Here is a 27,090-nt window from a genome sequence, read left to right on the forward strand (position 1 = left end):
TGCATGCAATCCAAAACTAAAAGAGATAAAAGGTGAACATGAAGAGCTCTGGCTATTCTTCAGAATGTATTTCCCCCCGGAGACAGTTGTTTGATTCTCCTATGGCATTTGACTTGTACGTGGAGACTCTCCCAGAAACTCAAGGTACAAGCCTCACGAAAGGTTGGAATGCTTTAGAAAAATATCAAAGTGTTAAACTGAGGTTCACTGATATCAAATAATTGGGATATTTACAACAACAAATAATGTCTAATTCCTTAACTTCAATGAAAGTTACCGATGATTATTCATGCATTGAAAATGCCTGGAAGAACAGACACCAAAACTATTAATAGCGACTCCTGGGGGAGTAGTACTTGAAGTAGCAGAGGTAGGAAGTAGTTTTTTTTTTTTTACTTTACACATTTCTATTGTTTGGTAACAATAAATACATTTTTAAGTGTGAAATGCTACACTATAAAAACTAAAAGAACGAACATAAGCTTACAAAACTTGATATATGCAATTTGGGGCTCAAAAGAAATGGTAAATATCTCAAGTAACTCCAGGCCATGTAATTAGAACTTTGACACTTGATAGTTATTTTCTTCCCACATTATTGGAGACTTAAGTCTAACTCCAGCCTATTTTCCAGATTACCTTAGGAAGGTTTCCTTTCAAAAGAAACACCTATTAGGTTAGGTTTGCAATTTGGCCTCAACAAGTTAACAGAAACTCAACTGTAATGATTTTGCTAAATAGGGAGTTGCTTTACTCACTTAATAAAAAGAACACAGGTAGGCACAACAGGTTATTTCACATAATGAAAAGTCTAGGATCCTTTTAGCTCTCCTTTCAGTCAACCTTTGTGTGTACATTTGTTTCTCCATAGTCAGAAAATGGCTATTTCACCTTTAAGCATAAACTCGCACAAGGAGGAGAAAGGGCAAAGAGCAAAAGACATGCATGATTGCTGGCTTGGCTGTTCCTTTTAACAGGAAAACAGCCACTTTCCCAGGACCCCTCCTCACAGACTTCCACTTACATTTCATTGGCTTGTCTTAGCTCATATGGGCACACCCAGCTGCAAAGAAGTCTGAGTACTCCTAGATACATTGCAACTCTGAAAAAAATGTCATTCTGTTGCTGTCATGGTTAATACTAAATGCCAATTTGATTGGATTGAAGGATACAAAGTATTGATCCTGGGTGTGTCTATGAGGGTGTTGCCAAAGGAGATTAACATTTGAGTCAGTGGGCTGGGAAAGGCTGACCCACCCTTAATCTGGGTGGGCACAATCTAATCAGCTGTCGGTGTGGCTAGAATATAAGCAGGCAGAAAAATGTGAACAGAGACTGATGTAGCCTCCCAGCCTGCATCTTTGTCCTGTGCTGGACCCTTCCTGCCCTTGAACATCAGACTCAAAGTTTCTTCAGTTTTGGGACTCCGACTGGCTTTCCTTCCTCCTCAGCTTGCAGATGGCCTATTGCGGGACCCTGTGATCCTGTGAGTTAATACTTAATAAACTCCACTCCATACACACACACACACACACACACACACACACACACACACACACACAGAGAGAGAGAGACACAAAGTAGATAAATTGATAGATATAGATATATGTCAGGAGATATAAAGAACCCTGACTAACACAGTTGCTAAGATCAAGGTGGAGGGTAGCAGGACGCTCTGCTACCAATGGCTTATCATGTCACCTCTTCCACAAGCCAAGCCTACCTAACTCCTGCCTGAAACTAGAGGGCTGGGCTTTATGGAGAATTGAAAATGGTATCAGAGAAGCAGTTGCGAGTTCAAAAATGAATACAATTTATTGCAGTATTTGTGTTTCAAAATATTGGAAATAACCAACGTGTCTGAGACCTCAAGCCGGAAAAATCTGTCGAGAGCCTTTGGTTGATGTAGTAGCTAGTGAGTGTTCTCTCATCATATTTTCTGTCAAAACCTTATAAGGGTTCCTGGTCCCTGTTATCATTCACGTTTAGATCTGCCTACAGCCGGGAGCAGAGCATGAGGACAGCCCACTCCAGGCACACCTGTAGCAGAGAATCAGACAGGGACCCAGGATGTTTGCTGGAGTTCCTCTATCCGGGAGGTCTTAACTCGACTTTCCTAAAGGAGAAATCAACTCTTCCTTGATGAATACTCACCTCTTCCAGGAAGGCTTTCCCGATTGTTCAATTCTATACTGAGTTCTCCCTTTTCCGATCTGCTGTAGCAATTTTATGTTTGTTAAGCCCACAAAACTCTGTATATTGTTAGACATGTTTCACAAGACCATGTCTCATTTTCCCAAGTCCAGTGTGTGCATCTCAAGAGCTAGTGCTCCAGGGTAGGAGACCCGATGGAAAAGCAGGACATGGACAACTGAGGGTACAGAAGGTGCTACTGAAGATACCCTGGCTCATGGATGATGGGGCATCCAAAGACACACTTTAGTGACTCTAATGTAGCAGCATGATCCTCAGAAAGATCCTGTTAAGTAACCTTCAAATCACTAGACAGTGTGATATTCCTTTCTTGGGTCAAATTTTGGCCAGTATTCAACCTTAGGGCCTACAAGTGTGTGCTGTCACAGTAGGAACTGAACCACATCAGATTGGAGTCATGTGCCTTCACAGTGTAAATAGCCAACTCTAAACTTGCTCTAAGTCAAGTAGGCTGTAAGCACCCCAAGATGACCCTCCCTGTAGCCTTGAATGGTACCCTTTCCCCATCAGCTGCTACGTGTACAGAAAGGCAATGGTGAAATTTTAGGTATCAACCAAAAAGTTGAGGCTTTTCTTTCGTGTAAGAAATTTCCAGCTACTAATCAAATGACTACATATAAGTAGCAAACTATCCCCACTATTATTAATAAATCACATATTTTTCTTTATCCTGTAAGATTTCATAAATGTACTCACATTTTATAGTAACTATAATTTGAATAGTCATACTATATTCATGTCTCCAAAGTGCTGGGTCATGAGGTAGGCAGATCATGGGTTCCAAGTCTACCTCCCTGGGTTTGCACCTGCACCACTGAGGCAAGTTACTTAAATGTGTTTGTGCCTCATTCTCCTCATCTGCACAATTGGAGAAAATATTCCCCACTTTGTGAGGGGTATTGTAAGGATGAAGTAAGATCATATATATAGGCGTTTAGAACCTTGCTGGACACTTAGTTTATGTTCAATAAATGTTAGCTATTAAGATTTATTTCTAAATAATAAAACATTTGCAGCTGGCAAATTATCGATTTTTGGCAGGTCTTTCTATTTTAATTTGCCATGGCTTATAAAGAATATTTGGCATAAAGGGAAGTTCCTGTAAGATTGAGACTCATGATTTGCCCAGCATTTTCAAAAAGTGTGTGATGAAGTTGACTACATGGCAGTGAAGATTTTTTTTTAGACAGAGTCTCGCACTGTCGCCCAGGCTGGAGTGCAGTGGCATGATCTCGGCTCACTGCAACCTCCACCTCCCGGGCTCAAGCAATTCTCTGCCTCAGGCTCCCGAAGATTTATTTCTTACATAAATGTGTGTTTTTAAATTTTGATTTCCAGATTGAAGCTATCCCTAAAGATGATTCTACATTATCTGAGAGAAGGCGAGAGCTTCACAAGGAAGTTGAAGTAGCTAAGAGGAATTTGGCCCAACAGGTTAATATCAACATTCATTTAAGCTTCTATCTAAGAAGGGTTCGTACAAAGTTGTGTTTTTAACAGTGCTTCACAAAACCTTATCAATAAGAGAGTCATCAAAGAGAGTATGATCCTGCTTAATGTGGGTATATTTCTTCAACTCAAAGTCCACTCCAATCCTACATTAAATTTGAGAAAAAAGAATATGTTTGAACCAGAAAAAAGTATTCAAAGGAATGAGATTTTTAAATTATGGGTTATTGGTTACATTAAAAGTAAGTCACAGATGTTTTATTTCACCAATGTCTAATTTCAAATTTTCTTTTGTTTTTATGTCTCTTCTTTTTCTTAGTCACTTGAAAATACAGTCTGAATAAGAAAAGGTTCTATCATGTTAACCCACTGATTTTTACATTATATTACAAAATAAAGGAAAAAAATGAAGCTAAAACAGCATTACTTTATTTTTTATTTTTATTTTTTTATTGAGAGGGATCTTGCTATGTTTCCCAGGCTGGTCTTGAACTACTGGCCTCAAGTCATCCTCCTGCCTCAACCTCCCAAAGGCTTGAATTACAGGCATGAGCCATCACACCTGGCCTGTTTGTTTTAATAAAATACATTTTGTATAGGAAATAAAAAGGTAGTCTGAGATACTAGCTTTATTGTATTCCTTCAATTAAGTTATAATATTATCTGTGCTTTTTTCAAAAGAAAATTATATCTGAAATGGAGTCTAAGTTAGTAGAACAACAACTTGCAGAAGAAAACAAGCTTTTAAAGGAGCAAGAAAACATGAAAGAGCTGGTATTCAACCTTGTCCGCATGACTCAAATCAAAATTGATGAAAAGGAACAAAAGTCCAAGGATTTCCTGAAAGCTCAGGTAACTGCATTTTTTTAAACCATTTATTGATAACTACAAGAGTTCGGGGTAGCCTCATTTGAATGCAGTGTGCATTAGAAAGCTATACAATTGACCCTTGAACAACATGGATTTGAACTGCATAGGCCCATTTATACACAGATTTTTTTTCAACCAAATGCAGATCAAAAGTAGAGTACTCAGAATACAAAACCTGCATATATGGAAGGCCCACTTTTCTTATCGGTGAATTCCACAGGGTCAACTTTGGGACTTGAATATGCTTGGATTTTTGTATTCTCAAAGGGACCTGGAACCAGTTCCCTATGTATGCCAAGGGATCGCTATAACTGTGCCTCTCCTTCAAGTACCAGTGACTATAAATCTTCCCTAAATGAGATTCCATCACGCACTGAAAGATAGTCCCAGGATTCAATTCACAGTAGTCAACAATTTAGAGGGGAAAGGAGATCATTGACAATGAGCAGAGGATTTGAACAGATGGCAGTTTCAGTAAGAATGGGTGCCTCCAGTGGACAGGGCTGGCAGCTGCATAGGCTGCAGATATCATTTAGTTTTCACTCCCATCTCAGACTCCACTGTGATTTGTCCAGGAACAACTCAAGAGTGGTAGCATTAGATAGCTGTCCCTTCCAACTTCATCAAGATGGCATCATTTAATCGAATGCCAGATACCCTTAGTTGCTGCATCACGCTGTGATTTTCCTGGGCCTCCAAAAAAGTGCCAGTGCAACATTCCCCCCTAAAATCAACAATACAACAAATGGTAAAACAGCCCTCCTGTCACGCCAGCTAAAATTCTACCATTAACCATTTATTCCATATAAGGATTATGTCCAGATCATGCCCAGAAGCTCCCTGTTAAAAATGAACAGGATATTACATATTACTAAAATAGAAGAATTTATCAGGCCAGGTGTGGTGGCTCATGCCTGTAATCCCAGCACTTTGGGAGGCCAAGGCAGGTGGATCACTTGAGGTCAGGAGTTTGAGACCAGCCTGACCAACATGGTGAAACCCCATCTCTACTAAAATACAAAAATTATCACGGCATGGTGGCAGGTACCTGTAATCCCAGCTACTTGGGAGACTAAGGCAGGAGAATCATTTGAACCTAGGAGGTGGAGGTTGCAGTGAGCCGAAATCGCACCACTGCACTCCAGCCTGGGCGACACAGCGAGACTCCCTCTCGGAAGGAAGGAAGGGAGGGAGGAAGGAAGGAAGGAAGGAGGAAGGGAAGGAGGGAGGGAGGGAGGGAAGGAGGGAAGGAAGGAGGGAAGGAAGGAGGGAAGGAAGGAAGGAAGGAAGGAGGGAAGGAAGGAAGGAGGGAGGGAGGGAGGGAGGGAGGAAGGAAGGAAGGAAGGAAGGAAGGAAGGAAGGAAGGAAGGAAGGAAGGAAGGAAGGAAGGAAGGAAGGAGTTTATCACATGACCCAGATGTGGTCTGTTTCCAAGCACACCCTTTGTTCTCATTCTAAGTAAGTATTTACATGGAATGGCATTTCTTCTCACTCTGCAGCAAGAGCTCACTTACACCAAAGCATTAGTGAGCAATGAGGTATGAAGTACATTTTTGCAAAGAAGACTTGAGGAGAAGATCTACATTGCACAGCCCACTGCAGGCACTTCACATCCCCCTTTCACTGTTTATTTTTCCACTTTAATATTTAAGAAACTAAAAGAAGTTCAGCATGGCTGGCACATGGGAAGATGGGGAGAAAAGATGTCAAATAGTGAGACCAGAGAGCAGGAGAAGTCAGATGATGAAAGTTACTTAATCCACGTTAAACAGTTGAGACTCCACCATGAAGGCTGCAGCAACAGTGAAGTTCATGGGGTAGTTGGATTTCACCAGGTAAAGAAATGGTCAGGGAGGACAGGATGAAAGAAAGGCAGCTTGAGAGCACATGGTGGTTGAGGGGGTAAGATGCAGGAGTAGGACAAGGAGAGGAGAGAGGAGAGATGTGAGAAGGCCATCTTGGGCCAGGAGCGGTGGCTCATGCCTGTAATCCCAGCACATTGGGAAGCCAAGGCGGGTGGATCACCTAAGGTCAGGAGTTCGAGACCAGCCTGGCCAACATGGTGAAACCCCATCTCTACTAAAAATACAAAAAATTATCCTGGCATGTTGGCGGACCTATAATCCCAGCTACTGAGGAAGTGGAGCAGAAGAATCACTTGAACCCGGGAGGCGGAGGTTGCAGTGAGCCGAGATTGCACCACTGCACTCCAGCCTGGGTGACGGTATGAGACGCCATCTCAAAAATGAAAAATAAAAGGAAGGAAGGAAGGAAGAGAGGGAAGAAGGGAAGGAAGGAAAAGAAGGAAGGAGAAAGCCATCTTCACCAGGTCAGGGTCTGGGATGGGACTGGTCCAGAATAACATTTTCAAGACAACTTGGTGTTGGCTGGGAAGATCCCACTCAAGTGAGTCTTTCCTAGTTAGAAACTTCCTCCCTTTTCTCTTTAGAAATTATAGAAACACTAGAGGTATACTGATTTGTTAAAATAAACACTGATCTGTTTTACGAATTAGATAATTTTCAATTAATCTCAAAAACTGATGTACATGTTATCTACGTGTGACTAATCTATGTAAAGCAAACCTCATTATTAAATGAGTTAATTCATATTAAACCACAAAAGACAATTCTTCTTGAGATATGGAAATTGATAAGGGACAAATGTTTATCCCTTGAGTATTTGTAGCCTTAGGAATTAGTGCGTGAAACATTACCTGTACTCAGCTGCGATTTTCATAAGAAGGCAGTCAGTCTTACTATTTTACGTTCACATGGCATCCACATCCCTAAAGACCAAGGTGAAGAAAAAAAAACAATGTCGCTATCACTCCCAAGACAGAATAGATGACACTACATTTTCTCATCTGTTTTATTATTCATGTGTACAGTTATTTAAATATTTGTTTCTTCCTGACCCCTATTCTCATGGAGAACAACATTAGAAAAATGCTACACATCAATCTTGGCTCTACAGCTAGTTTCTTTCGAATCACTCATACCAAATGGGCTTTGCTCTCGGTCCTTGAGAGAAGGCTGACAAACTATTTCCTCTGGTTTCTACCAGCAAGTCCTTCATTTTTGAATACGTTTCTTATCCCAGATGCAAGAACCAGTATCTTTAGATTTAAAGAACATAACTAATGTATTTAGCACTTGATATATTTTTTAGAATTTTAGAAATGTAACTGCTTTCTTTTAAAATATTTATGTGTAACACCTCCTTACAGCTGGTCTCAATATGATGCTTTATTGTGTAGGAAAACACCCCACATACAAAATACTGCAAAGCACTTTCAAATCATTTCTTCAGTCTCTGACAAAGCACCACAGAGAGTTCAGTTTATAATACCACCAAATCTTACTAGGAATCCTCTTTCTTCATCTATCTTCCATAAACTCTGTGCTCACCCATTCCAGCTGTGTAGTTCAAAATCACTCTTCCTCTCTCTCAAAAGTCCTCCAAACTTTTCCTCAAACCCAGCCCATGCAGGCTTTTTGATTTTTCCCTTCTCTTGTTTGTTGTCTTCCTTAGGTAACAGTTAACAGTTTGTCTTAGCCAATGTGAATCAGTTCAGCTAGCCAGGGGATTTTCAGACCTTCACCCTGATCTATACAACCCAGCAAGCCAAGAAAGACTTTTGAGGGACAGAGTCTTACTCTATCACCCAGGCTGAAGCGGAGTGATGCGATGGCTCACTGCAGCCTCAAATTATTGGGCTCAAGTGGTCCTCCCACCTCAGCCTCCTGAGTAGCTGGGACTACAGGTGCATACCACCATACCCAGATAATTTTTTTATTTTTGTAGAGATGAGGTCTCTCTATGTTGCCTAGGCTGGAGAATTGTCTTTAATGGAAGGGAATGATATGGAATAGAGCTGGGAGTGTTCATATGTTGTTATTTATTTGACATTTTTTTTTTACATTTCAGCAAAAATATACCAACATTGTTAAAGAAATCAAAGCAAAGGATCTTGAAATCAGGATACACAAGAAGAAAAAATGTGAAATTTATCGGAGGTAAAGTAATTATATGGTGTTTTACCTATTTAGGTGAGAAAAAAACCTGATGTTTATTTCATAAGTTTCAGTAAACGCTTTGTATTTACAGACTCAAAGAGTTTGCTAAACTGTATGACACCATTCGAAATGAAAGAAACAAATTTGTTAACTTACTCCACAAAGCTCATCAGAAAGTAAATGAAATAAAAGAAAGGCATAAAATGTCATTAAATGAACTTGAAATTCTGAGAAATAGTGCTGTTAGTCAAGAAAGGTAAGTGTTATAACTACTGGCCTTTCAAAGGCTTGTTTTCTGGTTCATTTGAACTCTAAAAATCCTGGGGATAATACAATAGAAAAGAGGCAGAGGCTGCAATGAGCCAAGATGGTGCCACTGCCCTCCAGCCTGGGTGACAGAATGAGACCCTGTCTCAAAAAAATAAAAAAATAAAAATAATAGTATTTTAGAAAGCCAGAGAAAGTGCTTGTTCAAGCATCTTGTTTTATAGATGATAATCTATCATGCTTCTACTGTTTGGGAGTCATTTTTTTAATGAATGAAAAACTGTAACATATAACTGTGCTTACTACGATGATTTTAGAAAGAAAAGAAATTAGAAAGAAAAGCACAAATCTAATAATTGGGATTAGGAAGTTAGAAAACAATCAAATCGTTTGTTAACCAACATCCCCTGGTTGTAGATTTAAAGCATCTAATGTGTTGTGGGAGGCAATACATTATAGCAGATTGGTGAAAGAGGTGGTGTCCAGACTCAAATACCACCCCTGCCACTTACTACCTGTGTCACCTTGGACAAGCTGCCTTGTCTCTCTGAGCTCACCTTCCTTATCCATACAAATAGTCCTTATTTCATATGACATTTTACTATGAAATGAGCTAATCCATATAAAAACCACTCAGAAGAATGTCTGGCAAATGGTTGTTTTCTTCATTTATTATTTACCATATGCCAAGATCTGCTGGACTCTTTCACCTATGTTAGTAAACAGTACACGATCAGGGTATAATCTAATTTTCTGGTGGCCATTATTGCCCAGTTTCCTTCAACAAAGCGATTATAAAGTGGCCTCATTTCAGGGGTCGGGGGTGGATGAAAAGAAAAATATAATTTCCCAATCAGGTTCTCATCCAACTTGAAAATGAAATACATTTATGGAGGCCATGCATTCATTCAGCATTTATTGTGGCCATAGACTGAGTCAGGTACCACCTTATGTCCAATGGATATTATTGGATATAACCATCTCTGTCCTCAAGACAGCAGTCTCCTGAGAATGACAATAAATGAATGACTGCAGTCTCTTGCTTTCATAAAGCGGGGCAGCAGAATGCTGGGGCACAAAGTAAAGATTTTCTAATCTGGAGGAGAGAAAATCTGAGACCTGGAAGGATTATGAAAATTCCTGAAGAGTATTATAAGATGAATATCATTATTACTAGCATCATCATTTCAAGGGCTACACTAAAGCAAGGTCTGCTTTGATAGTGCTTGTGTTTCAGAAGCCTTCATTCCTTTTAAATAAAGAAAATTATCATCTTACCCATTGTCTTATTATTTTAAAAGAAAGCTACAAAATTCCATGCTGAAACACGCCAACAATGTTACCATCAGAGAGAGCATGCAAAACGATGTGCGCAAAATTGCATCAAAACTTCAGGAAATGAAAGAAAAGAAGGAAGCCCAGTTAAATAACATTGACAGACTTGCCAATATGATCACAATGATCGAAGAGGAGATGGTGCAGCTTCGCAAAAGATATGAAAAAGCTGTTCAGCATCGAAATGAAAGGTAAAAACCAGGTGTGAGAACAGAGCACCAGGGATCCAATTGAGGAATGTCACCTCTTTTTCTACCTAGACTTGACAGTGAATAGTGAGGGAAATGTGATATTCAGGTTTCATTAGCCTTTGGAGAGAAGGGACTGTGTGTTGCTTCCCTTGAAAATAAGAAATGCTGTCCTCATGCCGGGCACAGTGGAGTGATCCCAGCACTTTGGGAGGCCGAGGCGGGGGATCACTTGAGCTCAGGAGTTCGAGACCAGCCTGGGCAACATGGTGAAACCCTATCCCTACTAATAAAATACAAAAAATTAGCCAGGTGTGGTGGCGGGTGCCTGTAATCCTAGCTACTGGGAGGCTGTGGCATGAGAATCACTTGAACCTGGGAGGCAGAGGTTGCAGTGAGCCGAGTTCGCACCATTACACTCCAGCCTGGGCCACAGAGTGAGACTCTGTCTCCAAAAAAAAAAAAAAAAAAATAGAAATACCATCCTCATAAACAGGCAAAGAGGAGGGGTTTGGGGAAGTTGCTTGCTTGAAGATCAATGTCCTTTCCTAGGTGGTCATTCAGGGCGCCTCTTATAACATCAGATTCTTTCAACATAATTGACATAAATAAGCGTGGAACTTGTACCCATTTTTGTGGTAGGTTTGGTCTTATTATATTTACTCAGCCATTCTCCTAGTTCATTTGCTCAGCAAGTTAGTAAGACCTTTAGGAGTAGCATTATTTCTTCCAGGCTGTAATTATATCATTAATCAATGTTTACTTCAGCAGTTCCCCCAAGTTACTTATGCTCTGAGAAATAGGAATGTGAAATTTGCAGAGCCCTGTGATAATGACATCTGGTATCAGAATGTTTTAATCAAACTTTGATTGTGTGCTTTTCTGTATAAGGCATTAGAGTGCTAGAACTTGAGAGTACAAAAATGTGGTACAACATTGCTCCTGGCTTCGGTTATCAAGAGAACTTGATCCTGAGCCTTTGAAAGGAAAACAGACAAAATATAGAGCTGGGATTAGCCAAGTACAACCACGTGCATGCATGTTTTGAGGAAGGGGAGTCATAGATAGAAGCAATTAAAGGAGGAACTCTGAAATAACAGATATGCATAGTGTGTGGGAAGACCTTTAGGGTCCTTTGAAGAACAGCAGATTTTCAAAGGGCTGGTAGGTTTTTCTCCAGGGGAGAAAAAAAATACTATTTGGCTCCTGGCACAAACCAAAGCTTTTGGACAAACAGTGTACACCCAGGTGCTACTCAGATCAGTGGGGCATGATCAGCCATGCAGACCAAAGCTGCTAGGGTTAGAACATTCTTACTTTGTTTCCTCCCCATATTCTTCGTTCAAGGAGGGGTCTTTCTCCTGGCATGATTACAAAGGATAGATTTTTGTCTGTTTATGGGGAAATTACAATCAGAAATATTCAACTTGAGAAGAAACTAATGGGCCTAGCAACTTAATGTAGAGCAGACTCACACCAGAACTACATTCCCTGGCCCCCTGCCTGTGTGCTTTTGGCCAGGCCTTAGTTGGCAAGTTTGACCCGAGAAAAGGATCTGCAGAAAATCAGACTATGGGATCACTTTGTTTGTGCATTGGGAATGACATTCTTTCCCACCCCGGGAAAACCTTTGGGACTTTCAGAGACACTGTGGCTAGCCAACCACATGGTCGGCCTCAAACTTGAGAGGCTCAGTAACCCTCCTATCCCTAGAGAAATCCAAAGTGTGGATGTAATTTAACTAGAAAGCCATTGGTGACTATCTGTCATCCTCTGGAAGTATATGCTGTGTTGATGTATATCTTGCATCCAAAGCCAGAGGGAATCACAATGACTAGTAAAACGGTGGTCTCAATGCCCACTTAACCTCTACCTCTGAATTTGACCACAGTGGCGTTCAGCTGATAGAGCGGGAAGAAGAAGTATGCATTTTTTATGAAAAAATAAATATCCAAGAGAAGATGAAACTAAACGGAGAAATTGAAATACATCTACTGGAAGAAAAGATCCGATTCCTGAAACTGAAGATTGCTGAGAAGCAAAGACAAATTTGTGTTACCCAGAAATTACTGCCAGCCAAGAGGTCCCTGGATGCCGACCTAGCTGTGCTCCAAATTCAGGTGGGTGAGTGATCACAGGACACTTCCTCAGACCATTTATTTTTTTCCACCTTTATTAGTTTGTAGATGAGTTCTTGCATGTAAACCAAGCCATACTATTTCTAGGACCTGTAAGAATCCATCTTGTTTAAAAATGCACATGAATGCTGCTCTAGGGTGGAATCTGCGCTTCAGGCATCCAGACTCCACATTGTCTTTTTTTTCTCATGAGGCATTTTCTGCCTTTCTTAGAATTTAAAGTCTCCCAGGACTTATCTCTAGCTCAGTTTCCTCATAGCTCAAACTTCACTGATCTAGACTCTCACTACCCTCAGCATACTCATGTCGTTGCTGCTTGCTGGATAGATCTTGAGGATGAGCCAGCACTCTTTTGATACTCTGGCCCCCAGAGCAAGAGATTGTCTGGAGATTGTTGCTTATTAGTAGTTGGCAGTCACATATAACTTGACTCTTTATTAACCACTGTAGTTCTATGATAGCTTAGTAACTTGGCCTCTGACATGGCCTTTTTTAAAGTGGATAAATCCAAAAAACTAAAACATGAAAAAACAAAATAAAATATGAATATAAAGCTACTTTCTTCACATGTGTTACTAGGGGTTTATTCTTCATAGAGACTTTTTAAAATTAAACTGAAAACTGTAGCCTAAACTTGTTCCCATTAACTCAATGTAGCAGGAACAAATTCTAACCTATAACATTTTTTCTAAAATGTCAGGTTTGCATTTGGATTTTTTTTCCTGATAATAAAGTTAAGATATGTGGTGAATGAAATTTTGTAAAAGTATAAAAATTATAAAGAAGAAAATAAAATTGTACCCCCAAGATACAATTACTGTTAAAATTATCAGAAATCTGGGAGAAATCCTTTCATTTGTTTTCTAGGCGTACAAGTAAATGTTTTCATTAGCTCATGCCCTGGACAGTTTTGGGCCCCCCTCTTTTTTTTTTTAATCATGTCAAGGGGATTCATAGGATTTCATGGGACTATATGATAGATCTGCTTTCATATTGTATGCCATTTGAATGTGCATATGCTGTATAGATAATAGCCTCTTTCAGTTTGCACAAATATGCCAATGTTCTGATTTCAAGTGTTTTTTTTTTTTTTTTAATTGAGCCATGAGTTCTTCCATTCATTTCTTCAGTAAGTATAGCCAGATTCAGATCAATTGGCCAGAAAGTCCCCCTAAACTCCCACAGGCCTCCCCAGGCTTCCTGGAGCTCTGACTTCTGCTTCCAACAAAGGTTCATTTGAGGGATCGCCCATCAGCCTGCATACATAGTGCCTGTGCCACTTCTGTGCCATGTCCGCAAAGGCACAGGACTGACCCCTTCCTCAGGCTATACCTACACAAGACCATTCATGTGAGACCTCTGTGGACAGACTTTATTAAAGATGTGGGGCAATGGTATGTGGGGTTACATTACAGAAATGCAAAGCCCTTCAATTAGATATCAGACATCCATGCTCTTCTTGGGGGCACTCTATCACTGGAGACACTTCCCTGAGTGCTAATACTCTGTACTGCACCCTTGCCTAGCTCAATTTCACTGGCTTGTCTTTCACCTCCCCTCTCCCTCCACAGCCTCATCATCCCAGACGGCCCCCAGGAACTCCATACTTGCCCCCACTTCATTTTACGGAAGAATTTGGCTCTCTCCGGCTTTTTCCCAAAATGAAGCTTCAGGTCTATCTTTTCCCATCCTACACTATCAAGATGCAGAGCAACATAAAAGAACTTTAAATTCAATAAAATCTGCAACAGAATAATTTCCTCTCTATTGTATAAGCATATTCTTTGTGTTCACTGCAAATCAATACTTCCATTCAGTGGATAAATTGTTCTTAGAAAAAAAAATGTCATTTTGTTATATAAAACCAATTATCTAGTGTGAAATGTAAATTCACTTTTACCCAAAAAGGAAATATTATACATTTCATAACACTACACTCCCTACCTGATGGTGAACTTTGATCATTTTGATTGCACATCACCTGAGACATGCAGACTATGTGTTATCAGTTATCTGCTCTACCGGAGTGAATTCTGATTATATCTGCTCAGCACCAATCATGTGTACCCTTGAAGGATGTGCTGTGAAATTTCTAGCTTCAGGCAAGCTGTTTCTGTGCCCTGTTCTGCAGTGCCAGATCCCAGTCATATCCTGTTGTTTTTTACAGCCACAGTGTCTTTTTTTTTTTTTTTTTTTTTTTAAGTCTTCCCCCTTTTTTGCATCATTTTCAGAATTCTCTTAAGGTTTGCATTTTTTTCAGTTGTCCAGAACAGTTTTTAATTGTCCAACAGTCTAATCCAAGGATTATCATGAGTCTGTTCTCCTGGTTCTGTAATGATAGCTCAATTTTAGGCACCTTGGAAGTCACATGAATTACTTTGGGACACGAAGACACTATTTTACATAAACAGCATGAACAGTTTTTCCTCAAATGCCAAAGGAAAACTAAAATCGAGACACCCCTTTATAAGCAAGCACTGTATTTTTGTTTCTTATTTAGTTTCCTAATTAAGAAAAGGGAACATTAAGTATTGTTAATAATAAATACAACAAATGCTTGATTACATATGTATGTATACTTCAATTCTGTATTAAGGACATTTAAGGAATGTAGATACCGGAAAAAGGACAATGTTAAATTATTGATCACCATTTGTAATTCTTTCTGTAGGGAGGAGGAGCATAAATTTTTAAAATGCTACCTGTATCCGTCTTTTTTTTGAGACAAAGTCTGGCTCTGTCGCCCAGGCTGGAGTGCAGTGGCTCGATCTCAGCTCACTGCAACCTCCACCTCCCAGGTTCACACCATTCTCCTGCCTCAGCCTCTAAAGTAGCTGGGACTACAGGCGCCTGCCACCATGCCCGGCTAATTTTTTGTATTTTTAGTAGAAATGGGGTTTTACCATGTTCACCAGGATGGTCTCGATCTCCTGACCTTGTGATCCGCCTGCCTTGGCCTCCCAAAGTGCTGGGATTACAGGCGTGAGCCACCGCGCCCGGCCTACCTGTATCAGTCTTAGACATGTTGTAAAATACCATAAATACATTATCTCACATGATGGATCAACCCCGTGGGACTGAGCTTTTTCTTCCTATTTGACAAGTGAGGAAACTAAAGTTTAGAGAAGACAAATGATTTACCTGAGATTACACAGGTATTCAGTAGGAAAACTGAAAAATAATGCTTCTTGATTGTCACCTCTCTCTCCCTATAAAACAAAAACTAGGTGTGGCTACCCTTCCTATTTAGGAGTAGCCATGTTTCTTCATTCACCTCCAAAATCTCACTGATTCAACAAATACAGTTAATACATATGACACTATATTAGGGATTTAGCAGAAAAAATACAAATAGCCCAAGCTGTTCCTCACAGAGCATACATTAGGTAGGTTCAATGATTAAGAATGTTTTTCTCCTTCTTTGGGAAGCCATTAAACCCATTGCCAGCCAAGTGTTTCAAAATGAAGTCCAGCGTGTTGTATGCTAGTTACCCTGGTCTTTGTAACAACCTGCAATGAAGAGGTGAAGGTTGTGTATTAGTTCATTTGCATTGCTGTAAAGGAATACCTGAGGCTGGGTAACATAACGAAAAGAGGTTTATTTTGGCTCATGATTCTGCAGGCTGTGCAGGAAGCATGGTGCCAGCATCTGCATCTGGTGAGGGCCTCAGGAAGCTTCCAATCATGGTGGAAAGTGAAGGGGGAGCAGGCACGTTGTGTAGCGAGAGGAAGCAAAAGAAAGAAGCCGAGGAGCCAGGCTTTTTTTTTGTTTTTTGAGACGGAGTCTCCCTCTGTTACCTAGGCTGGAGTGCAGTGGTGCAATCTCGGCTCACTGCAAGCTCCGCCTCCCGGGTTCTCGCCATTCTCCTGCCTCAGCCTCCCGAGTAGCTGGGACTACAGGCGCCCGCCACCACGCCTGGCTAATTTTTTGTATTTTTAGTAGAGACGGGGTTTCACCATGTTAGCCAGGATGGTCTCGATCTCCTGACCTCACGATCCGCCTGCTTCAGCCTCCCAAAGTGCTGGGATTACAGGCTTGAGCCACCGCGCCCGGCTGAGCCAGGCTGTTTTTAAACAACCAGATGTCACTTGAACTCACAGAGTGAGAACTCACTCATTATCATAAGGACAGCACCAAGCCGTTCATGAAGGCCCCACCCTGCCCCCATGACCCAGACACCTCCCACCAGGCCCCACCTCCAACATTGGGGATCACATTTCACTCAACATGGGATTTGGAGGGGGCACATCCAACCATATTAGGCTGTATACTTGGAGCCCTGCAACCACACAGCATCCCATGAACATGACACAAATGGGAAGCAATCAAGGGTTGCTTGTGAAATCAGCTTTTTCTATGACCCAGAAGGCACTGCCTCACCTTGTATGGTCAATTGTAGACATCATCATTGCAGTACCATAAATGAGCAGTAAACATCACTTAAGCAGGTCCCATCTGATGGGGTGTTAAGAAAACAGAGTTCTCTTCTACCCTTGTCTGGGTTGGTCCTCCTGAAAAACTCTGAAGACCCTAGGCAATGTGATTTTCAAATTTACTGAGCTAGAGAATTCATTTTAAAGTTAATGTTTTTTTCTTAATAGTTTTCACAGTGTACAGACAGAATTAAAGACCTGGAGAAACAGTTCATAAAGCCTGACGGTGAGAACAGAGCTCGCTTCCTTCCAGGGAAAGATCTGACCGAAAAGGAAATGATCAAAAAATTAGACAAGGTAAACATTCTTGCTTAAAATTGCATCTGGTAGCCCCTTGTTGATGTAGTTCACAGATACCTACGGTACTGTTTCATGTTATGCTGACAGACCTATCCTTCGTTATTCGAGTCACTAATATAGTCCTTTCGTTGTAATCTAGTCATACATTCTAAGCTTGATTTAGACACTTGACAAAAGAAGTTCCAAACCAGTGGTTTTGAGATTCCGAAGGCACCTTTCTCTCATGGCCCAAAGGAGTAATTCTGGCATCTTAAATGGATTAATTTGTCTTCCTGATGGGAACACATCAGAAGAATGGTGATGTGGATGCTAGATAGAGCTGAGGGGGCCCTACTGTAACTCCCAGAGGTATCTACAGGGGCTGGGGCAGGGGAAGTCTTGACTTAACCCAGCTCTAAACACTTTCCAGAGGTATTTTGTAGGGGTAGGGGGAAATAGTGCTCTAATTAGGAAATAGGATTTTGTCTTGGATGACATTTTTTCTTCCTCTTGAAACTATTTTCAAACATAGCTGGAACTACAACTGGCCAAGAAGGAGGAGAAGCTGCTGGAGAAGGATTTCATCTATGAACAGGTCTCCCGGCTCACAGACAGGCTCTGCAGCAAAACTCAGGACTGCAAGCAGGACACGCTGCTCTTAGCCAAGAAGGTAGGCCTGAGACCCTGCCTTTTCCCTTCTGCCCCTGCTCCTTTATTACCTTTTATTTTCCACAGACTGATAGATTTATTGAGGGAAGCACTGGAGAGATTAGGCTTTATGACTAGGGAAACTTAGAAAAACGGAAGGATGACTCAGAATTGTCCAAAATGTTTCAATCTTACTCCCTGAACGAATTCACTTCGCAGTGGCAAAACTTAAGCTTTTAAATGACAGTATTCAAGTTTCACTTAGCAGGGCAACTATCCAACTATGACCGTTATTATCTTTGTATCCCATGCACAAAGTGAAATCCTTTCTAGTTCCTTTTAAGCGGAGCGCCTCACTTATCCAGTGATCTTAGTAGGGACTGCTCCAATCCAGAACTCAGCCAGAACCCAGAAATAGAAAGGGACTGTTAAGAGAAATGCAGTCACACAACACCCAGACCAACTGCACCACGGAGGTGCCCACCAGGCACCACTGGTGAGGAAAGGCCAGGAACACAGAACCCCTTAATTTAATAAGCATAAGAGGCTAGGATGGCAGATCCAAAGCCTCAGGGTGGGGGTGGGACTGCTAGAAGCTGCACTGAAAGGAGCAGCCAGCAGAGCCCCTAGAAGTCCCCCTAGACTCCCACAGGTCTCGCCAGGCTTCCTGTGGCTCTGAGTCCTGCTTCCAGCAAAGGTTCATTTGGGGAATTGCCCCATCAGCCTGTACACCCAGTGCCTGTTCCATTTCTGCGTCATGTCTGTGCACGCGTGGGACTCCCTCCTTCCTCAGTCTACCCCTACACAAGACCATTCATGCAAGGCCTTTCACGCGTACCATAGAGCCATCAGAGGCTTGGCCACTCACCTGGCCTCTGGGGTCCTCTGGAGCATCCCGCCAGTACAGAGTTCAGCCAGTCAACAGTAATTACTGAACACCTGCTATGTGCTACACTCATGCTAGGCATGAGTTCAGAAACAAAGAGGAAGGGACACATTGTTTACACCATAGGAAGCTCACAGGGTCTAGTAGGGAGAGACAGATGAAAACAGATAATGGTAATACCCACACCAGAGACTGTGGGCTCCTGAGGGCAGCAATTGTTCCTTGTTCTTAATTTCCCCAATGCCTAGCATATACCAGGCTCTAGAAAAACACGTACAAGATGAATAACCAGTTCTGTTTCAGAAGCACATGTGGCACACTAAACAAGAAATGATTGTAAATCTTAGACTACCTTTGCCATTTTTATTTGACTCTTATGCTTCTGCTCTGATGACTTCCATGAATAGACTGATCAGGCCAGTGGCAGGTATGCAAATCGCAACTTTGCCTCATAAACTAAGGTAAAGTTGTGAGTCACACGTCTGCCGCTGGACTGATGCTAAGGCTTAGTTAAGTTCAGGCACTTTGCCTGAATTAGCATGTCTGATATTCCTTTAAATAAATGTTGCCTGCCTGCCTTTTGCAAAATGAATTTCCCTTTCCTTGGGGGAAGTCATTTTCACTGAGGCCTGACTTATAAAAGCTGAGGGCAGAGTTGCCTGGAAGGCAACAGTAATGCTAGGGAAATGTACATAGCGGCCACTTTCCATAGCCAGGAAAGCTCCAGCACAGCTGAGTCCTAGTCTAACAATCATTCTCCCCTTTCCTTTCCCTACCTTCCATGCTCTCCATTGGCTTCTTCCTCCTCCCCAGATTTCACTGCCCCCTCCATTTGAAATGATAATCTCATAGTAGGCAGAACTGGAAAGTAGAAAGACATTCAGATTCCAGATCTATGATTTATCAAAACTAGCAAATGGCCTTGAGAAAGATGGACAAATGATCTTAAAACTCAGTTTTCTCATCTGTGTAATGGGTGTGATAGCCGAAGTTGTTGCAAGTATTACACAGTCGAACACATAAGTGGCCTAGCCACATTAAACAAGATTGCACATCTCATCAAGTCCTCACTCCTCCTAGATAGCTTATGGCTCCTCTTGCAAATTTCCCAACAGAAGTGGGAGCAGAAAGTGGGAAATCTCAGTTAAGACTTGGAGCAACCCAGAATAATACGAAGCTTTGTTTTCTAATTTATGGAAGAGAAGGGAAGTTGTCTAGTTACACAGACGGACATACACACTCAAGTGTGCAGTGGTTGAGTAGAAAATGACTCCCCCCAAAGAAAAGGAAATTCATTTAAAAAAGGAAAGGCAGCAACATTTAAAGACACATCAGACATGATAATTCACTCAAAGTGCATTAGCTTATCTAAGTCTTAGCATTTCTTATTTTATGACTTAAAGTTGTGAATTGCACCAGTGCTGCTGGACTGATCAGTCTGTTAGTGGAAGTTGTCAAAGCCGAAGTGTCAAAGTCAAATAAAAATGGCAAAACTTACGACTCATTGAAGTTTTTAGTGGTAGTCATTTTTATTCGATACATGCTTCCTAAAAATTAGTTCAGTATAGAAGTCATAAAAATTTATATTACCTACCATTAAGGAGGCAAAATTTGTATATAATAATCAGTTATTACATTTTCAGAGGCAGGTAAATCACTAGCCGTAACATTCCTCTAAGCAGAGGTACAGATGTGACCGGATATGCTCTTTAGGAGAGGAAGGTATTCAACATTAGGTGTAGTATTTGGAAGCTCATTTGCATGTCCCAATTTATCCTGGTCCAAGAACAAAGAATGAAACAGACTGAGTTCATTCATTCCTTCATTCAGAAAATATTCAACTTTAATTTGGGGGCAGGGGTGCCTCTTATATTCCAAGCACTGTCCTGAGCACTGGGACTATGATGATGAGTAAAACAAATAGTCCTTGTCCTCATGAAGAGTACATTCTTACAGGATAACAGACTAATCAAATAGAGAAAAACATGTATCATATCAGCAGTGAGACATGATGTGAAGAAAAAATAAGGCAAGGTAGGCGGAACTGGTGAGTGTTGCCAGGTAGAAGGTATCACCACTGAACTGCCCCCTATGGCTATCACACTAAAGGATTCTACCATTTATAAGACAGAGAGATTACAGGAACCCCTAATTCCAGTTTTACTTCTTTCCTGCCTTTTGAGATTTTTTTTTTCCAATTAGTGCTATCTTTTAACTGTATTAATGCTAAATAGCTGATATTAATAGGTTTAAAAAAAAAAAAAAGATCTGGTCGCAGTGGCTCACGCCTGTAATCCCAGCACTTTGGGAGGCCAAGGCGGGTAGATCACATGAGCTCAGGAGTTCAAGACCTGCCTAGGAAACATAGTGAGACCCCATCTCTACGAAAAATACAAAAACAAATAGCCAGGCGTGATGGTGCACACCTGTGGTCCCAGCTACTTGGGAGGCTGAAGTGGGAGGATCACTTGAGCCTCAGGGACAGAGGTTGTAGTGAGCTGATACCACACCACTGTGCTCCAGCCTGAGTGACAGAGTGAGACCCTGTCTCAAAACAAACAGACAAAACACTCCAGGAACAGCTCTCATTCTAAGTTATTGACTAAGTTTTCCCCAGCTCGGCTCATGCATGTTTCTGACCTAGTAATGATGCACACCAGGAATTATCAATAACGCCAACATGTCAGTGTGATGGTTTTCATTTAAAAAGTCATTTCAGATGCAGAACTTCTGCTGATCATCTTACATAAGCAAAGAGGAACATTAGTTCTACCAGATTTTTGCCCCTGGATAAGTGACAAACTAATAACGTCAAATTAAGCTAGAATTTAGGCATCAAGAACACTCTTGGCTGGGCACAGTGGGTCATGCGTGCAATCCCAGCACTTTGGGAGGCCAAGGCAGGAAGACTGCTTGAGCCCAGGAGTTAAAAACCAGCCTTGTCAGCACAGCAAGTCCCCATGGCTACAAAAATAATAAATTAGCCAAGTGTGGTGGTGCATGGCTATAGTCCTATCTACTTAGGAGGCTGAGGCAGGAGAAGCGGTTGAGTCCAGGAGTTCCAGGATGCAGTAAGCTGTGATCACACTACTATACTCCAGTGTGAGCAACAGAACAAGACCTTGTCTTTATTTTAATTTAAAAAAAAAAGAACATCCCTGGCTGGGCGCAGTGGCTCCCGCATGTAATCCCAGCACTTTGGGAGGCCAAGGCAGATGGATCACAAGGTCAGGAGATCGAGACCATCCTGGCTAACATGGTGAAACGCCATCTCTACTAAAAATACCAAAAAAAAGCCAGGTGTAGTGTTGGGCGCTTGTAGTCCCAGCTACTCGGGAGGCTGAGGCAGGAGAATGGCGTGAACCCAGGAGGCAGAACTTGCAGTGAGCCAAGATCACGCCACCGCACTCCAGCCCCGGCGACAGAGCGAGACTCCGTCTCAAAAACAAACAAACAAAAAAAAACATCCTTTCACCTCTCCTTCTCACCTCTTAAAAATGCTTAAAAATGGGCACTAACCTATTCTCCTTAATGTTATCCACCTTGAGTAACTAGATAAACAAATCCTTTTCTTGTTCTCTCCTTGTCCTTACACAACCAGGGCGTTCGGCTCAATCTCTGCAGTCTCTTCCAGTTCTTAATTTCTGTGAATTCCAAGTTAGACCCTCCTTCCTTCAGGCAAAAATGCACCCCACCATTATAGACGGCCAGCAGCCTGCCATTTTAAGTCTTCGTGGACCGCATACATAGACTAAGCCTTGGGCTCTTTAATTCTAGATGAATGGCTATCAAAGAAGGATAAAAAATGCAACTGAGAAAATGATGGCTGTTGTTGCTGAGCTGTCCATGAAACAAGCCCTAACCATTGAACTCCAAAAGGAAGTCAGGGAGAAAGAAGACTTCATCTTCACTTGCAATTCCAGGATAGAAAAAGGTCTGCCACTCAATAAGGAAATTGAGAAAGAATGGTTGAAGGTCCTTCGAGATGAAGAAATGCATGCCTTGGCCCTCGCTGAAAAGTCTCAGGTAGGCTTTGGCTCCTGTATTGCTTTTCTAAAGGGTGCCAGCAGGGGCTGCTTTCAGGGGGTCATTCATCCCACAGTATAAGAAAAATTTCCCCACTCTACCACACACAGTCCCAACAGTCATCAGAAGTGTGTTTAAAGATATTCTATAGATAAGTCAAAGTGCAGTAATCCAGAGTGCCACAATACTCACTGAAGAACACTTAGCAAGCACAGGTCCCCCCCCACAGCCTTACATCCTGGGCTGCCGAGGCTGAACATCATGGCCTTCCACCAGCATAGTGACGACCAGGCTGGCATCGGTCTTGTCTCTAAGTCTCCAATCTCTGTCTTGGCACCTCTGCTCAGACCACACCTGACTGTTCCATGTTCATCTGCTGTGGCCTCCACAGCATACAGTGAGGCCTCCACCCACATTATAGTTGCCATGCCTTCTGCAGATGCTCGATGTACATCATAGGCCTCAGCGGCCCCCCTTTATTTTCCCACCTTAGTCCTCTGGCCTAAGGCTAGGTCTATCACTGACTCCCCCTGCAAGTTAGATACCAGATCTTCTGCCTACCCCCATGACCTGTCAGTATTCTTAGACTGGAATTAGGCATCTCTTTCCAAGGAGTCTACATCCTCCAGATGTACAACTCACTCAAACTGTCCAGTGGATGTCACCAAAAGGGTCCCTATTTGCTCCTGAACCCAAGACAAAACTGCATTCAAAACACACTAGGAATACCTGAGCACAGGTATAAATTACATGATTTATAATTTCCGCACCACCTGGGACTGTTCCTTTTAGGGCATTCAGATTTTACCTGTGGTGTCCCACTGTCATTTATCAGAGGGCTTTTTAGTGCAGTAAGTGATTACTCTGTTTTCCAGAGGCACAGGCAAAATCTCGAAAACGTTGCGGCTCAGAGCAAGCTGGTGACCGTTTTCCTCCTCTGGTTGCACTTTACTCCTCTATCTCTTCCATTGTAATATTTGCTCACCAATGACTTACCAAAGGAAATATGTTGCTCTGCCTTTGTCAAAAACAGGGAAATAATTAGTGCTTGATGACAGATATTGAGGTGGAAACATAGTTAGGACCCACGAAGCAGTCTTTGAAAAACCCTAAACTCCAGGAATAATGTGATGCTGAAGCAATACAGCCCATTCCAATGAGGGGTGTGTGTGTGTGTGTGTGTGTGTGTGTGTGTGTGTGTGGTGTGATTCCACCCTCCTACTCCTCCCATCCCTTTGGGGAGTATCAGCTAGCACAGTCAAAGACTGTCCAGGCCAGCTGCGTCTTTTGGGACCTAAGGATAAAGTGACTTCACCAGAGTTTTCAGAGAACTGAAAAGGAAAAATCATTCTTTGCAGGAGTTCTTGGAAGCAGATAATCGCCAGATGCCCAATGGTGTTTACACGACTGCAGAGCAGCGTCCAAATGCCTACATCCCAGAAGCAGAGGCCACTCTTCCTTTGCCAAAACCTTATGGTGCTTTGGCTCCTTTTAAACCCAGTGAACCTGGAGCCAATATGAGGCACATAAGGAAACCTATTATAAAGCCAATTGAAATCTGAGTAGGTGAACAAATCCAGGCCTCTCAAGGAGAGGACTTCAACCAGGCTTCCTTGTACCCACAGGTGAAAAATGTGAGCATAATACTTCCAATTTTATTGATAAGTAAGATAACCACAATTAGTCAACAACAGAGTACAACATGGTTTCTTTTTACCTACCAACTACTATACCTTTCATGACATTGAATAGGACACAGAACTGTCCTACATTTATATGTCAAAGTATATATTTGAATTGCTTATATTTTCTTTTTCACTCTTTATGTTGAGTACATTCCAGAAATTTGTAGTTGGCAAGGTGCTATAAAAATGCACTAAAAATAAATCTCTTTTCAATGAAGTACAGAAATTGGCAGAGTAGTCTTTGTTTATTAAAGAAAAAACAAATACCGTTCAATCTACACACTTTAAAAAGAAACAATGGCTATTTGAAAAGGAAAATATCTCAAGTATTGCAAAGGCATAACTCACTTTGTCGAATAAGAAGTAGCACTTAATCTTGGTAAATCTAAATTATGTAAAGTAGTGAAACTTGTCATGGCTGTTTGCATTTTTTTTCATTTTACTTTTTTGACTAATAATAATTGTACCTACTCATGGGGTACATAGTGAAGTTTCAGTACATATAATGTATAGTGATCAGATCAGGGTAATTAGCATATACATTCAAACTTTATCATTTCTTTGTGTTGGGAATATTCAGTATCCTCCTAGCTGTTTGAAACTATATATTATTGTTACCTATAGTCATCCTACAGTGGTATAGAACATAGGACTTATTCCACCTATTTCACTGTAATTTTGTGTCTATTAACAAATCTACCCCATTCCTTCCTTTCCTCATCCTTTCCCCTAACCTTCCCAGCCTCTTGTATCCGCTGTTCTACTTTTAGCTTCCACATGAGTGAGAACAGTTTTTTGCTTACACAAATGAGTGAGAACATGTGGTGTTTAACTTTCTGTACCTGGCTTATTTCAATGAACATAATATCCTCCAGTTCCTTTCACGATGCCACGAATTACAGGATTTTGTTCTTTTTTGTGGCTGAATAGTATTCCATTATGTATATGATATGTATGTGTGTGTGTGTAACTCCCATTTTTTTTTATGTGTTTATCTGTTGTTGGACACCTAGGTTGATTTCATATCTTGCCTATTGTGAATAGCACTGCAGTAAATATGGGGGTGCAGATGTCTCTTCAGTATTCTGATTTTCTTTCCTTTGGATAAATTTCCAGTAGGGAGATTGCTGGATCATATGTTAGTTCTATTTGTAGTTTTCTGAGGAACTTCCATATCATTCTTCATAGTGACTTCTCTAGTTTACATTCTTACCAACAGTGTATATAAGAGCTCCTTTTCTCTGTATCTTTACCAGCATTTGTTATTTTTTAACTTTTTGGTAATAGCTATCATAGTTGGGGTGAGATGATACCTCATTTTTTTTTTTATTTCTATTTCCCTGATTTCCCTGATGATTAGTGATGTTGAGCATTTCTTCATATACCTGTTGGCCATCTGTATGTCTTTTGAGAAATGTCTGTTCAGGTCATTTACCCATTTTTAAATCAGATTGTTGTTTTTGTAGTGTTTTTTGGTGTTAAGATATTTGAGTCCCTTATTTATTCTGGATATGAATCCCCTATTGGATGATTAGTGTGCAACTATTTTCTCTGATTCTGTAGGTTGTCTTCACTCTGTTGTTTCCTTTGCTGTGCAGAAGGTTAAAGTTTGATGTAATCTCATTTGTTTATTTTTGCTTTTGTTGCCTGTGTTTTGAGGTCTTATTCATAAAATATTTTCCCAGGCCAATGTCCTGAAGCATTTCTCCTATTCTTTCTTCCAGTAGTTTTATGGTTTTGGGTCCTATATTTAGGTCTTTGATAATTTTGAGTTGATTTTTAAATAGGGTCAGAGGTAGGGGACTAGTTTCATTCTTCTGTATAAGGACCTCCAGTTTCCCCAGTACCATTTATTGTAGAGACTGTCCTTTTCCCAATGAGTATTCTTGGCACCTTTGTCAAAAATCAGTTGTCTGTAGATATGTGGATGAATTTCTTGATTCTCTATTTTGTTCCATTGGTCTATGTATCTGTTTTTATCCCAGTGTCATGCTGTTTTGGTTACTAGAGCTTTGTAGTATATTTGAAATGTGGTAGTGTGATACCTCCAGCTTTGTTCATTTTGTTCAGGATTGCTTTGGCGATTTGGGGTCTTTTGTGGTTATATACAAATTTTAGGATTGTTTTTCTTATTTCTCTGAAGAATGCCATTAGTTTTTTGATAGTGACTGCAATCTATCTGTTGATTGCTTTGGGTAGTATTGTTGTTTTGTTTTATTTTATTTTATTTATTTTGGGAGACAGAGTCTCACTCTATCACCCAGGCTGGAGTGCAGTGACATGATCTTGGCTCACTACAGCCTCCACCTCCAGGGCTCAAGTGATCCTCCCACCTCAGCCTCCTGAGTAGCTGGGACTACAGGTGCACACCACCACACCCAGCTAATACTTTTATTTGTTGTAGAGATGGAGTCTCACTGTGTGACCTAGGCTGCTTTCAAACTCCTGGCCTCACGCAATCCTCCTGCCTCAGCCTCCAAAATGTGCTAGGATTATAAGTATGAGCCACCACACCAAGCCAGAATGGCTATTATTAAAAAGTCACACACACAAAAAAGATGTTGGTAAGGTTGCAGGAAAAAGGGAATGCTTAACACTGCTGGTGGGAATGTCAAATTAGTTCAGCCACTTCGGAAAGAATTAAAAACAGAA

At 41.2% G+C, this 27,090-nt stretch overlaps 1 protein-coding gene across 7 annotated transcripts in view; it reads left to right on the forward strand.

The window, feature by feature from the left end:
- Positions 1-24,659, forward strand: part of CCDC146 (coiled-coil domain containing 146) — a 189,832-nt gene extending 165,173 nt beyond the window's left edge. For 6 of the 7 annotated variants that reach the window (XM_050782734.1, XM_050782730.1, XM_050782732.1 and 3 more), the window contains 10 exons: positions 3,553-3,648; positions 4,345-4,515; positions 8,464-8,552; positions 8,644-8,808; positions 10,121-10,345; positions 12,234-12,462; positions 17,083-17,211; positions 17,726-17,863; positions 22,505-22,753; positions 24,112-24,659. In XM_050782734.1, coding sequence (XP_050638691.1) covers positions 3,553-3,648; positions 4,345-4,515; positions 8,464-8,552; positions 8,644-8,808; positions 10,121-10,345; positions 12,234-12,462; positions 17,083-17,211; positions 17,726-17,863; positions 22,505-22,753; positions 24,112-24,315 — 1,695 coding nt within the window. In that variant the 3' untranslated portion in view covers positions 24,316-24,659. The remainder of the gene's footprint in view (positions 1-3,552; positions 3,649-4,344; positions 4,516-8,463; positions 8,553-8,643; positions 8,809-10,120; positions 10,346-12,233; positions 12,463-17,082; positions 17,212-17,725; positions 17,864-22,504; positions 22,754-24,111) is intronic. The other variant, XM_050782731.1, reaches the window with a different exon arrangement.
- The last annotated feature ends 2,431 nt before the right edge of the window (positions 24,660-27,090 follow it).

This window comes from Macaca thibetana, chromosome 3, assembly GCF_024542745.1.
Source record: "Macaca thibetana thibetana isolate TM-01 chromosome 3, ASM2454274v1, whole genome shotgun sequence".
Taxonomy (NCBI): Eukaryota; Metazoa; Chordata; class Mammalia; order Primates; family Cercopithecidae; genus Macaca; species Macaca thibetana.